Source organism: Nicrophorus vespilloides, unplaced genomic scaffold, assembly GCF_001412225.1.
Source record: "Nicrophorus vespilloides isolate i.1.1-1 unplaced genomic scaffold, Nicve_v1.0, whole genome shotgun sequence".
Classification (NCBI taxonomy): domain Eukaryota; kingdom Metazoa; phylum Arthropoda; class Insecta; order Coleoptera; family Silphidae; genus Nicrophorus; species Nicrophorus vespilloides.
In genome coordinates, this window is record NW_017098659.1 from 46,947 (window position 1) to 61,957 (window position 15,011).

The following is a 15,011-nucleotide window of genomic DNA, read 5'->3' on the forward strand; positions in this document are numbered from 1 at the left end:
TTATTCAACATTTCCTAATGTTAAAAATAAATCTTACTTCAATTCACATTAGTCAATTTGGAATCACAAGGCTGAAAAGGGTCAAATGTATTCAATAAAAGAAACCTAAATCATACAGTTAAAATCAAATTAATTTGTTAATTATTTTTCAAGAAATATTCATATAGTTCAGAAACTGTTTTACTTCCATAAATAATTTTATTTAGTTTCCATGCAGGAATATTTTGTATGTATTTTCCAAGTTAATTAATCTAGCTTTAAATTTTTGTAATTCTAATACAAATTTTACAGTATTCAATTAATTATTAGTTATATAATTTCATTATATAAAAAATCATGTAATTTTATTAATAAGTAAAAAAAAAGATTGAAAATAATGACATATTTCTTCTATAAACTTGAAGGATAGTCGAGAATTAAATAAAATTGCGTAATATTTAATACGTTTTTCAATTTTTTTTATTTATTATTGATTGAATAATAGCTACTGTAATTAGCGATAATTTCAATTTATTACACTTCGTTTTGTCTATTGAAAAAAAAATCTTTGCAAACAATAAATATTTCCATTACAACATAATACATATATAAATTATCGAAGATGATGTAATTATTATAAATAAATTAAGCGCATAAGAGACATTTGCATTTAGAAAGAAGATTTGCACGGATTGAGTAATTGCATCGGAGGATTAAAAAGAAGAGAAGAAAAGACCGACAAATGATTTGTTTGCAAAGATCTATCATGGATTGGACAAAAAAGGTCTATGATTAATGTAATTAAATGCCAAACGTGTTTTTTTTGTGTGTGTCTTTTTTTTACTTTGTTACGAACATCTAATAATACACTGAATGCATCATAGTTCAAGAACACGATGCTCCCCATCATTGTTTCAGTATTTTCGTCTTCCAAAAAAAAAAACGATGTTCCCATCGCACTGTTTATGTTTGTTGCCTCTCTATTATTTATTATTTTTTTGGCACTTTCTAAAATTTAAGTGGGAAAAAGTGGAAGACGTGATTTTGTTTTGTATTCAATTTCACGATTCAATTGTCCTTCTACATACAATTCATTGATGTGAACATCTTCATTATTAAATATTAGTAAAATAGTCAAATGAGAATTAAATATTTTCAATAACTTTTTTGTGTAAAAACGAAATATAATAAATATTAAAAAAAAAAATAGATAAATTGCAAATGTAGTTTTTTTTATTAATTTTATTAATATAATTCTTCTTATTTAGTAGCAAATATTATTATTATTAAATATTAATTATTTAATTTAATTAAATTAAGTTACTTTAAGAAGAAAATAAAGTAAAAATTCAGAATTAATTAGTTCCAATATATCTTTCTTTTCTTTTGTTATTTATTTTGTAAATTGAGAACTCATTTTTTCTATGAGAATTATACTAAATATGTCTTCTACTTTCCATAAAATTAAGTATATGATAAAAAAAACAACAAATGTTGTTTATTAATTCATTAAAAAATCATAAAATACGGATATTTTAATTAAGAATACTTAAATGTTTTTGGCAATAATTTACTTTATAAATAAAATAATACAAAGAACAAATAATATAAAGTTCTATCAAAATGATTTTTTTTTATAATCACATTGAGAACAAACCAATAAAATTATTATAAATGAATAACTAGATAATTATAGAACTAAGATTGCACATGTAAACATATTTTATTATCAGGAAGGCGTATGTAAGTGAGTAAATATTTGACATAAAATTGAAAATAAATATGTGAAAACGTGCTATGAAAGAAATCTAATCAAATAACTTGATTATTTCTAAAATGTTTTCATTTATATAATGTAATATAAGTAATATAATATAAGTAAATGAAATGAAATTTATTTAGAAACAATTTTTTAAAAAGAAAACTTTATCAATTCTGAATCTTCCCATGTCGGGACTCACGCCCAGCCGGCTTTGAAGATTTTGTATATTTTGTCTTTTCGTACGCGAAGCACCCGTCGTGTTACAGTATTGCTTTTTCAAATATTATATGTAGAAAATACTTTAGTTTTTACTCAAATTTAGGGATGGAAAGGAATTTATCTACAATGAAGACGATGTGTTATATAGAAATCTTTTTAATAAGTAAATATAAAAAATATTTTTTTTTGCTTTTTGAAAATATTAATTTTACTGTATTATATGTAGGAAATAGTTTATTTTTAACTAAAATTTAATTATTGACTGGAATTTATGTAGAATGGAGACGATTTTGCTACATTAACGCTTTTCTAAACCGCAAGCTTCCTAATAAATATAGAATATACATTTCAAGTTAACAATATTAAGCATAGTAATTATTTTTAAACACTGTACTTCCTTATTATAAATACTAATTTTGCAAAGTTAAATGTAAAAAATTGTTTATTTTTAATTAAAACTTAAGTTATTTACAATGAGAATATAAGAAGTGGTAAGAGTAATAATAGAGCGATGAATGAAAAGGAATGTTTCTCATTCCTAAATAGAAGAAGCATCATTGCATAACATACTACAAGTGTAGCTTTCCTACCATATTTGTTTAAAATACTTTACAATAAATACCGTAAACGTCAATCTTCGACGAAGATTTGTAAATACTTCAACCGAATTGGAATCAAACTTGAAACAAGTTATGATAATTGACAAGGTAAACGTTATTTATAGACACTAAAAAAACACTGATTTTGTATTTAGAAAAAAACATTAAATTTACTGCATGTTTTCAAATAAAATTTATTCCACTCATGTAAAAAAATAAATGAAGATGTCATACAATTATTTATAGATGTTTATTATTAATAATATTTTTTTAATATTCCCATATGATGTAACATTTCCTTTCCTTTTTGCCATTAACATAATCATTATTATTATCAGTATCGAACAATAAACGCACGTGAAAGGCAAATTGCTAGTAAGCCCTTGGTGGATCCGCGTTATGTAAGAAGCTTAATTCTATAAGCGGTTCAGTAATTTCTGTTATTAACATGGGAGACCTACTTGATTATCATTTCCGGAATTGTTCGATCCATATTACACATTCATAAGTCTATAATCATTACATAATTACGTTATTTTATATAATCTGTACACGTTTTACAGTTTGAAACAAATAAACGCTGAATAGAACAAAAAAAAGTATTCTATAGTTTCGTTTTTAAAATAAAAATGAAAGCAGAGATTCCATTCCATATTTTTTTAAAGAATAATAATAAATGTTGAAGACAGCAACATTTTCTCATGAAAAAAACGAAAGTTCTGTGCCGTACAGAAATGACTTTTGCAACAATCCACGATTTGAATTTACCTAAGAATATGCAATACAATTCCGTTACAAAGATGTTTTTATTTTTGCTTTTAAATAACAAATCTGTTTTTCTGTTAAATATTATAATATTTCCTATTTACATATATTTCAATAATACATTTGTTTTTATTTTTCACATTATGGCAGCAATACCTAATATAGTGCGGGACTGTTTGAAACCAGACTAATCGAGGAATTAAATACATGTAAATTTCTTAAGAATTTATTTTGACATTTTCAAACCATACTATAATAAATCCGGACTGATTGAAGTCGCACTATTCGAGATATATCTTACAATATTACATCTGTTTTTGTTTTTCGCATTATATTAAATATAGCAATAACTCCTATAATGTAGGACTGCTTGAAAACGGACTAATCGAGGAATTAAGTAATTATTAACATAAACCATACAAAAGTGAAAAAAAAACAATCATTTATGTGTGAAGAAAATAATTATGTGTAATGATTTTTTAAACCGTACTATAGTAAATCCGGACTGATTGAAGTCGCACTATTCGAGATATAGCTTACAATATCACATCTGTTTTTGTTTTTCGCATTATGTTAAATACAGCAATACATCGTATAGTGCGGGATTGTTTGAAACCGGACTAATCGAAGAATTAAATACATATAAACATAAAGAGAATCCGGACTGATTGAAGTCGCACTATTCGAGATATTGTTTACAATATTACACCTGTTTTTATTTTTAACATTATATTAAATACAGCAATACTTCGTATAGTGCGGGACTATTTGAAGCCGGACTAATCGAGGATTGAAATGCACATAAAAGTAAAAAAAAAGTTATTTATGTGTGAACAAAATAATTATGTGTACTTATTTTTTTTTAATCTATTTTGTTTAAATAAAATATGATTTACTTTGAAATTTTCAAACCGTACTACAGTGAATCCGGACTGATTGAAGCCGCACTATTCGAGATATTGCATCATATAATTAAGTAAACAAATAATTATAGCAATTGGAAGATAAATATGATAGAGGTAATAATAATAATACAGTTACTATAGCATACAATAAATATGTTACATAACAGTTGTAGATAGTGAATTATGCAGCATCTCCTGGTATAAAAACTTTTCCTTATTATTTTCCCTGGAGTGTATTTTATCCAACGTCCGGGTTATTCTCTTCGGTTCGAGTGCGGTGAATATACGTAAATAACGTTACATTGTATCGGATGCAAGAAAGGTCATTGGTTTTAACAATCCAATTAATATTTATACATATATATGTGAATATAAATGCATACATTTAGGTAAAGACATTCCATTCGCGACAGCAGGAAACTTTCGTTTTCGAAGCGTTTGTTCTCTCAAAAAAATATATAAATTGCGGAGATGAAAACTGGCAGAGACGATTTGCATTAATTATCGGCTGCAAGAAAGTGATTAATGCTCGTACAGGATTATCAGTAGGATTCCTACTTTCATTCTCGTTGATTTATGTAATAAAAGTATGCGGTGAGTTATGGAAATAGAAAATACTAAAGACAGAGAGTAGTATTTGATAGTTATGTAAGGGTTATCAATGTTTTTTTTTGTATCTTCTTTTCTGTAGAAGTATTTTAACTACTGTTCTTAGAATTGAATATAAATGGATATTTTGGATGAAATAGATCCAATATATTTTTCACTTTGTCTTCTGTAGAATTATTTAGGAAATTATTCTTATTTAAATTATAATTATAATATATTATAAAGTTTAATAAATAAATATTATTAACAAGGACAGAAAGACCTAAGGTCAATAGCCCTTTACAGCAGTTAACTTTCTGTATTATTATTGTATTATTTTGTATTTATATTGTTTCAAATATGTTACGTTGTATCTTTTCGGGTTAGTTTTGGTTAGGTTAGCATGTAATAAATTAGTTTAATAGATAATACTTTATACACTTTGGGCAAAATTGTCCTATGTAGAATTGAAATTAAAACAAACTTTGTTTTTTTTTGTGTTAATGCAATTTTTGTAACTATATACATCATACGTCTGTTAATAGCTCTGATAACGAAGCTTCGATATAACAAAGAAGATGATCCTTTTTCAGTAGATTTACAAAACTTTGTTAGTAATTAACGAATTTTCTGCAGAAATTATATTAAGAACCAGAAGTACTGTTATGTCCATAGGATTTTTACTTCTGAAAACGATGTATCGCTTAATCGAGGTATGACTCTATAACTTGTTGATCTGTTTGACCTACTTCTATTTATTTTATACTTTTTATTGTAAAAGGACGTTTTTTTATACAATAACTGGGTAATATATAGAATATTTAGTTAAAATTTAAAATAATATAAAAAGAATATAAAGTAATTACAGATATGTCATGAAATAGATATTACATAAAATCTATACTATACTATAAAGAACGAAAAATTCAAAACTGTTGATTCATTTTTTGATTTGCTCCAATGTAAATATGATGATTGAAGCTATGAAAATAAAATTATCTTATGCATTAATATTGTTTACGGTAACCAATCACAATTTGAAGGTGAATTTGGAATGCAACGTTTGAAATGAAAAAGTTGTAGAATTTATTGAATTCGATCACGGAAATCTCTGAAGAATTCAAATGTGCGTTTTCTTATTCATGGAGAAGACGCGGATGGAAAAATAAATGCGAAGGCCGCTACGGCAACAGAAGAAGAAGCACTTTCAAATCGTAATTAGTATGTGCGATTTTGTGCGAACGACACAATCTCCTACACATTTCGACAAGAGCTTGTGTCTTTTTTTTCCTAACGTAATGGGAAACCTATGCAAGTTGGGTCTACTTTTACTTCCGCCCGAGCGCCTTCCTCTCAGAGGGGTCACAGGTCACAGATGCGACTAAAACTGTATTAAGGTTACATAAGCCGTCGCGTGCTTCGACGGGATGAAGAGGTTATGGAAATCTGGAGCGGCGATTTAATTGCATGCAACTTTCACGTGCATTTCGGAAACGAAATGCTCATAGAAACAAAACTTAAAAGAAAAGGAAATCATTGCTTGATAATCGTTCGGGGGAGGTGAAATTAATTCTCATACAGATATTTCGAATCCTCGGGACGTAGTCTTCTTGTAACAATAACTACTAGATATGATCAATTCTGACTGAGAGCGCAGCTCCAATATAAACTTCCGACAATCCAATCGTAACGTGCAAATATGAAAGTTTCTTTGGATCTTCTCGCTATTATTCTTCGTCTGCATCGACCGTTTGCCAATTTCCTACAGCCACTAAATTATCTCCACATCTTGGAACGCTGTATTCCTTGATTGAAGATACCGCGAATTCTAGTTACTTTTTTTATTGCTTTTCTACACATCATCATTATCGATGCGGTTCTTCTGTGGTCGTTTTATTGTTTACATTTTATTTTAAAACGATTTTTCCAAACCGCACTTAATGAAACAGTTAATCACATCGCATATAATCGTTTCAATCCGAACTTTTACTTTTCTCATTACTTCTTTAAATGCATCGAAGTTTGTTATTACTTTCTTTATTAATTATAGCGACAAATTGAGTATTTTATAACTGCTTAAATTATTCCATTAAGAATTTTATTTAATTAGTTTACCAAAAGCATTTTTGTTTTGCATTATTATGGAAGAACTAAAGTTTATTTATTTTTGTAACGTGCATCTTCCTTTAATAGAAACTTGCAGCAAATTACATTTCGATATGCATCATGACTTCCTAGAACTTTTCTCTATTATTATTATATTATACTCTAAACAATTCCTTTTTAGTATAATCAAATACTTAATATTTTTTTAAGATTGATGAAAATAACATGCATCCTTTCAATGTTAGTAAATTATGTATTAATTTTTTATTTAATTTAATTTTTATAATGTTTAAATAAACATATATACATAATAAATTATATTAATAAAATAATATTTATTTATATTATAATTTGTGAAACATTTTCCTAATTGTAGTTAAAATATATGAAAAGAATTACAAAAGTATTTAATTATCGGTTTTAATCTAATGAAACAATTTTAGTATGTAGTTTTCAATAGAAGCGAATGAATATTTAAAAGAAGTATTTCATGCAATAGCTGGAGTCTCATGCGGCTTTTTAGATGAGAAATTGCGGCTCTTAGCTCCCATTCTGAAAAAATCAACATTTTTTTTTAAAGTCAATACTTCTAACCTAACGGTAGATAGGTTCCTGAGAAAAACGTATAAATCGAAAAATTTCATTGTTTATCAAACAAAAATATTGAAAGGCAAAAATATATAATAAGTCTTTTATTAATTAAAAACAAAATACAAATGAATACAAAAATAAAATCTAAAAGATTCATAAAAGAAATATTGTAAAGGTTGATAGCATTCATCACTATCATTAATCACTGTTAATCTCTTCTTCGTGATTGGTTCGATGTCACTTCTATAAGTCGAAATTTTTGTGCTGATTTGATGTTTGAAGTAGAAATATTTATACTCCGAGGAGATTTGGTAATGAAATCCGTTATTAACATTTTCTTTCTTGTTAAATTTGTATAGACCTCATCATATTGAGCCAAGCTGTGATTAATATCACGTTGGAATAGAATTTTTCTTCCCAATTCGAGTCCTTTGCAATTGATTTGTGTTCGCGCATCATTGTCACAATCACTGGTTCAATCAACCATGATCTTCAGTTAATTTTTTTTTCTAAAACGTGTAAAAAAGAGTAGCGTGTAAAACGAGTGATATGTGTATTTTAAAAATGGCTTTCTGGAATAGAATTTTTCTTCCCAATTCGAGTCCTTTGCAATTGATTTTTGTTCGAGCATCATTGTCACAATTACTGGTTTAATCAACCATGATCTTCAGTTAATTTTTTTTTCTAAAACGTGTAAAAAAGAGTAGCGTGTAAAACGAGTGATACGTGTATTTTAAAAATGGCTTTTTGCTCAAAAAATGTTGCCGAATCCTGATTTAGATTTGCAAACGATTTTACATATAAGAAGTTCTAATACTAGATTTATTTTTTTTTAACTAAAACGTTCAAAATCGGTGTATCAATCTAATGAGAAGACCGTTAATAAATACATTTTATATAGCTTAACCAATTTAAAAAAGGAACTTTCCAACATATCACCACGTATGATATGTTGCCTATACTTATGATGTTATTTATGAAATAATTATAGCAGTCCTTCCAAAATAAATTGTCTACCCGAATTTCCTTCAATCTTCTTGTCATCAAAGTCGATGAAACCCCCGAGTTGTCTTATAGAATCTGTCCAATTTTAAAGCACAAAGGTTTCTTCTTTTTCTTTTAAATCTCTACTCCCTTCACTGTGACTGAAAAAATTGTGTCAGTTCGATACAGACTAAGTGCATTAGGTGAGACGAAAGCCTCCAATAGGAAGAAGAACAAGAATTATAGTAGTCTTCAGTCAAATAATAAAAACAATATGATAAGCATCATTTTATGATCAAAAATATATACGTGTTAGTTAAGTTTGGTTTCACTATAAACCGGTCTGACATTTTTTAAAATTGGTATACAAAATTTAATTTTTTTTTAATACATAAATGATCAATTTTTCTCTTTATTTTTATGTGATTTTAAAGTTATGCACTATACGATACATATTTCCTCGATTAGTCCGGTTTCAAACAGTCCGATAACATAGATTATGCGAGTTATTACTTACCGAACATGAAACATTTAATGTTTGTCATCTTCTGCTCATTATGTATTTATATATATATATATCCTTTATATACATACAATAATATTTTGTTTAAACCTCAATCCTCTCAGCTACGTGAATGTTTTGATTGTTTTTTAATTACCTTTGAGGAACATTGATAACAACCATTTGAGTTTTTGGAAATCTGTCATCAAATGTCAAGATTCTTTAGTGTTCTGCGAATAAGCAGATGAATGAACCTAATCAAATTTTATATAGAACGGATTTCACTTCTACAAAATAAATATATGTCGTTTTCCGTTTTCCCAAAAATCATCGAATAGATATAATCTATTGTGTTTATATAATCCACAAATACCTTATCAAATTTTAGATATACTTTTTTTTATAAATAGATACAAATAGTGTTTGAGGTCGATTAATAAATTGATAAAAAAAAAACTGTTTTTGAGGGTTTATTAGTGCATATATTAATGCATATATCAAATAAATAGAATCTTTTAATACAAAAATGAATAAAAAAATATAAAATTCGTAACAATACTACAAAGTTTATAATAATATCAATAAGCTATGAAGTATGTTAGCATTTTTGATAATAATTTCATTAACTTAACCCAAATATAAATTAATATAATGTTTCCCTCCCAACGAGCTACTGTATGAGTGCATTGGGGTCACACCCATTTTGGAACGCATCGTTCGCAAAGTTTTACTTCAGACCTTCCAATCTCGATACAGTTTACCGGTTTTGCACGTTGAGAGTAGGTCTGTGATCGGATTTCCGACTCTTTGTGAACACATTTTATCAACTTGAAGGATTTTGTTATAATTTTGGATTTTTTTTCATGTTTTTTTTTTGTACTATATATTATTATTCCCCGGGCAGAAAGAACTATGGCCAATAGCCCTTTGTATCAGTTAACTTTTTTTGAAATTGTATATATTTATTTTGTTCTTTTTATTTCTGTATATGTTTTTTGTACGACTGATGCAATAAACATTATTATTATTATCATTTTATTTATTTAGTTTAATGTAGGTAATAATATAATTTTTAAATTGAAATAAGTGTTTGTTAATTATATTTTATTTTAATATTCCATGAAATGTAAAAATAATTATATAACAGAAACACTTCGGTTGTTTGTTTTTTGGCCCACATTAGAGCCAATAAAGGAAATAATTTTATGAAAATAATATAATTAATATATTTAGATCAAAACATTTACATTTATCCTTATATAATCATATGTAATTAATAAAAATTTTAATATCTGAATTGAATTACTTTGATTTAATGCATTCGTTCAATTGAGTGATGATCTTGTTTGAAGCATTTGTAGCTTCGTTATCAGTATTAGACAAACATTTATCCACATCACTTTTGATTTGACTTAATGAGAGTGCGATTGGATCAAAACGTTTCAGAAGCTCCTCAGGGTATACTTTGGTGTTTTCCTTAACAACAGCGAGAAGATCGTTCAAGCACGATTCGCTATTCTTTTTAATGCAAGCATCCAATTGATTGAAGTACCCTGCACGTACCCTGTACGCATCACCTCCTAAAGTATTCTGAACCTCATCCAAAAGTTGATTGCTTTTGCTCTTAGCATTGGAACCGCAGTTTTTGATGAGCTTCTTAAGACCATCCAAAGAAGTTGTCAAATCTGCTTTAGCAATTTTCACACAATCATTTTTACCAGTCTGTTCCAATTTAACAATTTGCGTATTCGTCGATGTCTTTAGCTCATCCAGTTTCTTCAACGATTTATCTTCGGCCGAAGCTGAAGCGGCTTCAATTTCAGCAATTAAAGTTTTCAGTTTTTGGGATCCTGTGGCTAAAGCAGAGCTAGTTGCATCCTGAAATTTTCCGATGGAGCTTCGCACTTCTTCGGCGTTTTGTGGATAAGCAGATGCGCTCTATAAATGATAACTTTAGAAGAATATTATAAAATAAAATAATTACTTACATCAAAGGCTGCTAAGGCCACAAGAACAAGGATTGTTTGTAATTGCATGATGGTTGAATATGCACTGGTCACTTGGTCATGAAGAGACGCCTTTATAGTAAGACTATAAACCGGTTGTTTATTTTCGGTAATTTACATATGGAATTCTGGAAATCATAAAGTATAATTTAACTGCTTATTATTGAATATTCAACGACTATTTCTTATAGAAACGTGATTATCAGATTGTTTTTGTCGAACGGTTAACAAACTAAAGTAAATTATAGTCTTATTATTAAAATTCACAATTCCCAGTATCTTTCTCTACTAAATCACATGCAATTAATTTACTTTTAAGCTTGTAATTAATGTTGATGAATATAATAAAATGATATTTATAAAGATTACAAAAATAAATAAATAATTTATTTTTATTGATTAATAAATAATAATTTATGATATTATTATGTTTTTGTAATATTCTCTTTAAAATGAAATGAAATAATTTACTTGTCATTAATTTATAAGTGAATATTGACGTTATTTTTGAAAATTATTAATTATATTAAAACTTACAAATAATTACTGAAAATTAACGGTTATATGATTATTAAATAGCAGAAATACTTCGTTAATAAGATAATAAGTCGAAAATTTTTATTATCTGTTGCATAATCTTAAAATTATAAATAACTCATATAATTAAAACCCTTTTAAGACCGTTGCAACCTTTTATAGTATAAAGATCTAAAGTTATTGACAAGAGGGATTGAAGAGGTGACTTAATTTAAATCTATATTTTTTTATTTTCAGGAAGAGTTCGAATAGAAAGCGCAGATAGGACAATTTTGTGAAATACCTGGTAAGAATACAGTACATAATTTAAAATAATTAGTTTATAGTAATTTAGGAGTTAAAAAACTGAAATTTATTATAACATAGAACAACAACTACAGTTTCTAATAATGATAATTTTCTGATAATAAAAAGGACAATTATTGAGTTTGTGAATAAATCGACCTAAGTGTTTTTGCCCTATTTTTTTTTAAATTTATTTTCCTATTTAAATGAAGCAGTTAAAGAAAATTTAAAAACCGTTGTCTTAAGAATCATAAATATTTTTTTTACCTTTTCTACAATTATCAAAGTTTATGAACGTTTCTAGCGCACTTAGTATCATTACTTTTGATAGCACTTAAAGGTATTGTGATTTGAGTGAAGTCTCATATTTTAGTTTGCAGAGTTTTCAATAAAAGTTCATTTTTACGATAATCAGAACTGCAGAAATATCAATTCCTTTGTGGTTAGCTTCTTCTTGCGATATATCGACTTGCTCATACAAGGCCTATATTAGTCGACTAGCTCGTTTATAATAGAAATTTTATAGCTTTGAATCAGGGATCAATTGACAAACTACAAATTTTTATTAATTCATCGAATCTTAGAGTTGTTGATTTTTAACAAAACAAAGCGATTTCTTTATTAAGTTTTTCAATATTCGCTTAAATAAAATGAAACGCCCTGGATTTAGAATTATTTATTAATTAGAAACAGCAATTATAGCCCAGAGGACAATCAAAAAACAATTACTAAATTGCATTAATTCTTATTTTATAACTTATTGGGAAAACAAGTAGTGAAAATTCTTTGGACAATAAAGAAATACGCAAAGATTGATGCAACTAATAATATCATTATTTCTAAAGAAATCGATATTATAAATATTTTATTTATAAATTTGTAAAGTTTTACTACATATAACACAGATAAATTAATGATTTATTTTTAACCATTCCTTTCTGGATTTGAAGCATTCAGACATTTTGATTACGATACTTTCTATTAATTTTGATGCGTCATTATCAACGTTGTCAACGCATTTATCCATGTCTTTTTCTACATCATTCAAAGAAGTTACAGTTATATTGAAGCGTTTTTTAAGCTCTTTCGGAAATTCTTTGACATTTTCACTAACTACAGCCAAAAGATTATTCAAGCACAATTCGTTTTCTTGTTTCATGCAAGCACTCATTTGACTAGAGAAACCTTCGCGTTTGTAATAAGCTTCGCTTCCAGAAGAGTCAAGAATCTCATTTACCATTTTATTACTTTCCTTGCGTGCTTTAGATCCGCAATCCTTAACTGCTTTGTTAAGATGAACCAATAAAGTTGCAAGATCTGCTCTTGCATGTTTAGCGCATTCGGAAATATCAATTCCCTCATTGCTGGCATCTTCTTCTAAAATATCAATCTTCTTTATAGCTAAAATAATAGATTTATCCAGTTTTTTAAGTTTTTTCTCTTCAACTGCGGTGGAAGAAATGTTGATTTTAACAACCAACTGATTCAGTTTTTGGGAACCTTCGATCATTGCTTTGTTTGAAGCTTCTCGGAATAGATCGATAGATTGTCCTACTGCTTCCTTATTTCTAAGATAATCACCCTAAAAGTTTTAGGTTTTTACAAATATATATATTTTTTAAAATAAAATAATTAGAAACTTACTTGGCACGAAACTAAGGCGGCGAAAACAATAATTGCTTTTGAAAACATGTCTGTAGGTGTACTGATTACTTACCAATTAGAAGAAGCTTTATATACTGGGTTTTTCTACAGTTATTATGTCGTTGAAAACCAAAAATAACTTCGATTTAAAGAATACGGGAAAAGAGATAACATAATTATTTAAAAAAACTAGTTTCTTTTTGATTCTTTAATTTATATAATCCATGCAAGATTACAGATACTATAGCTATCAGCAGTTACGTAGAAATCTATTTTTATTATACCTGAACAACAAAACTAAACTGTCTTTTATCGAAGTATAACAAAAAAAACTTTTGATATAAGTAAAAGTATATAATCAGTAATTATATAACATTTAAATACAAATTAATTAAAGTAAATATTTAGTATACTAAAATCAATAATAAATATATATAATGTAAAATATTAATATTTTTAAACTATATAAGTTTAAATACAAATAACAACACTTTCAAATACCTCTGATACATTCAGACATGTTATTGACGATTTTTTTCGTTTCAAATGAAGCTTTATCATCAGTATTTGCAATGCACTTTCCCAAATCAGTTTTGATGTCTTCTAAAGAAGTTGAGGTTAGGTTGAGACGAGCTGAAAGCTCTTTAGGATACAGTTCAGAATTTTCATTGATTCCTGTTAAAAGTTTATTGAAGCAAGTTTCGTTCTTGTATTCAATGCAAACATCTATATTTTCATAATAATTATCAATAATCAGGTTAATATCAATGGACAAATAGTTTAAAATATCATTAACTATATTAATTTCATGTCGAGCATTTTCACCACAGTTGTTGATAAGCTTACTGAGATTCTTTATTAGACTTGAAAGATTAGCTCTGGCTTCATGAACGCATTTAGTAACATAAACACCTTTGTTTAATTCAAGGTCAACCTGTTTGTTTGTTGATGCCAATGACGCATTAATTTTTATAAAACCAATTTCTACAACTGCAAACGATAATACTTCAATTTCAGCAACTGAAGACTTCAGTAGCTGAGTTCCTTCTTCCAACACAGTATTTGACGCATTACGAAACCGAGCGATCGCTTGACGCACATCATCTGCATTGTGTGCTTGACTAAATGCATCCTAAAAACACGGTACATTCTTATTAATATTATCGAGAAATTAATTTGAAAACTCACTTGAAAACAAATTAAAGATACAATGACAAGCACAGTTGGTAGTTGCATGATTGTTAAATACGTTATGATCATTCACCAACCAAGGAAATCTTTTATACTGAAGATACATCCGGTTATTTAACTTTTTTTTTAATAAAATTATTTGTAATTATTTTCTTCCATTGGTAAAATTACATTAACTTCCCATCAATCCATTTACATCGTTATTGAATTGTTCATTTTTTTTGTAAATTGACGCACGTCTTCAAGAAAGGAATTTAATTGAAGGTCATTGAATATTAATAATTTTAAATAAAACTTAAAATTTTGATTTTGATTTTGATTGTATTAATACAATATTGATTATATAAA

At 27.3% G+C, this 15,011-nt stretch overlaps 4 protein-coding genes across 5 annotated transcripts in view; 1 reads left to right on the forward strand and 3 right to left on the reverse strand.

The window, feature by feature from the left end:
- The window catches only part of LOC108562978 (mucin-5AC), a 58,987-nt gene that overhangs the window by 7,635 nt on the left and 36,341 nt on the right, over window positions 1–15,011 (forward strand). For both annotated transcript variants that reach the window (XM_017921491.1, XM_017921493.1), the window contains one exon: window positions 11,781–11,829. The gene's annotated coding sequence lies outside the window, so the exon portion shown is untranslated. The remainder of the gene's footprint in view (window positions 1–11,780; window positions 11,830–15,011) is intronic.
- LOC108562982 lies at window positions 10,277–11,054 on the reverse strand. Its single transcript, XM_017921499.1, has 2 exons — window positions 10,989–11,054; window positions 10,277–10,938 (listed from the first exon to the last, which is right to left on the reverse strand). Exons 1-2 carry the CDS (start codon window positions 11,034–11,036, stop codon window positions 10,303–10,305), a joined length of 684 nt encoding a protein of 227 aa, XP_017776988.1. The 5' UTR covers window positions 11,037–11,054; the 3' UTR covers window positions 10,277–10,302.
- Window positions 12,739–13,520, reverse strand: LOC108562962. Its single transcript, XM_017921476.1, has 2 exons — window positions 13,473–13,520; window positions 12,739–13,410 (listed from the first exon to the last, which is right to left on the reverse strand). Exons 1-2 carry the CDS (start codon window positions 13,518–13,520, stop codon window positions 12,739–12,741), a joined length of 720 nt encoding a protein of 239 aa, XP_017776965.1.
- On the reverse strand, window positions 13,966–14,708 carry LOC108562963. The gene is made up of 2 exons (XM_017921477.1): window positions 14,661–14,708; window positions 13,966–14,604 (listed from the first exon to the last, which is right to left on the reverse strand). The coding sequence occupies exons 1-2, from the start codon at window positions 14,706–14,708 to the stop codon at window positions 13,966–13,968; spliced, it is 687 nt and encodes a 228-aa protein (XP_017776966.1).

Coding starts and splice junctions, on each gene's coding strand:
- LOC108562982 (XM_017921499.1), bottom strand. CDS start 11,036: ATGCAATTACAAACAATCCTTGTTCTTGTGGCCTTAGCAGCCTTTGAT. Junction 10,939..10,988: donor TGGCCTTAGCAGCCTTTGAT/GTAAGTAATTAT, acceptor TATCATTTATAG/AGCGCATCTGCTTATCCACA.
- LOC108562962 (XM_017921476.1), bottom strand. CDS start 13,520: ATGTTTTCAAAAGCAATTATTGTTTTCGCCGCCTTAGTTTCGTGCCAA. Junction 13,411..13,472: donor CCGCCTTAGTTTCGTGCCAA/GTAAGTTTCTAA, acceptor TAAAACTTTTAG/GGTGATTATCTTAGAAATAA.
- LOC108562963 (XM_017921477.1), bottom strand. CDS start 14,708: ATGCAACTACCAACTGTGCTTGTCATTGTATCTTTAATTTGTTTTCAA. Junction 14,605..14,660: donor TATCTTTAATTTGTTTTCAA/GTGAGTTTTCAA, acceptor CCGTGTTTTTAG/GATGCATTTAGTCAAGCACA.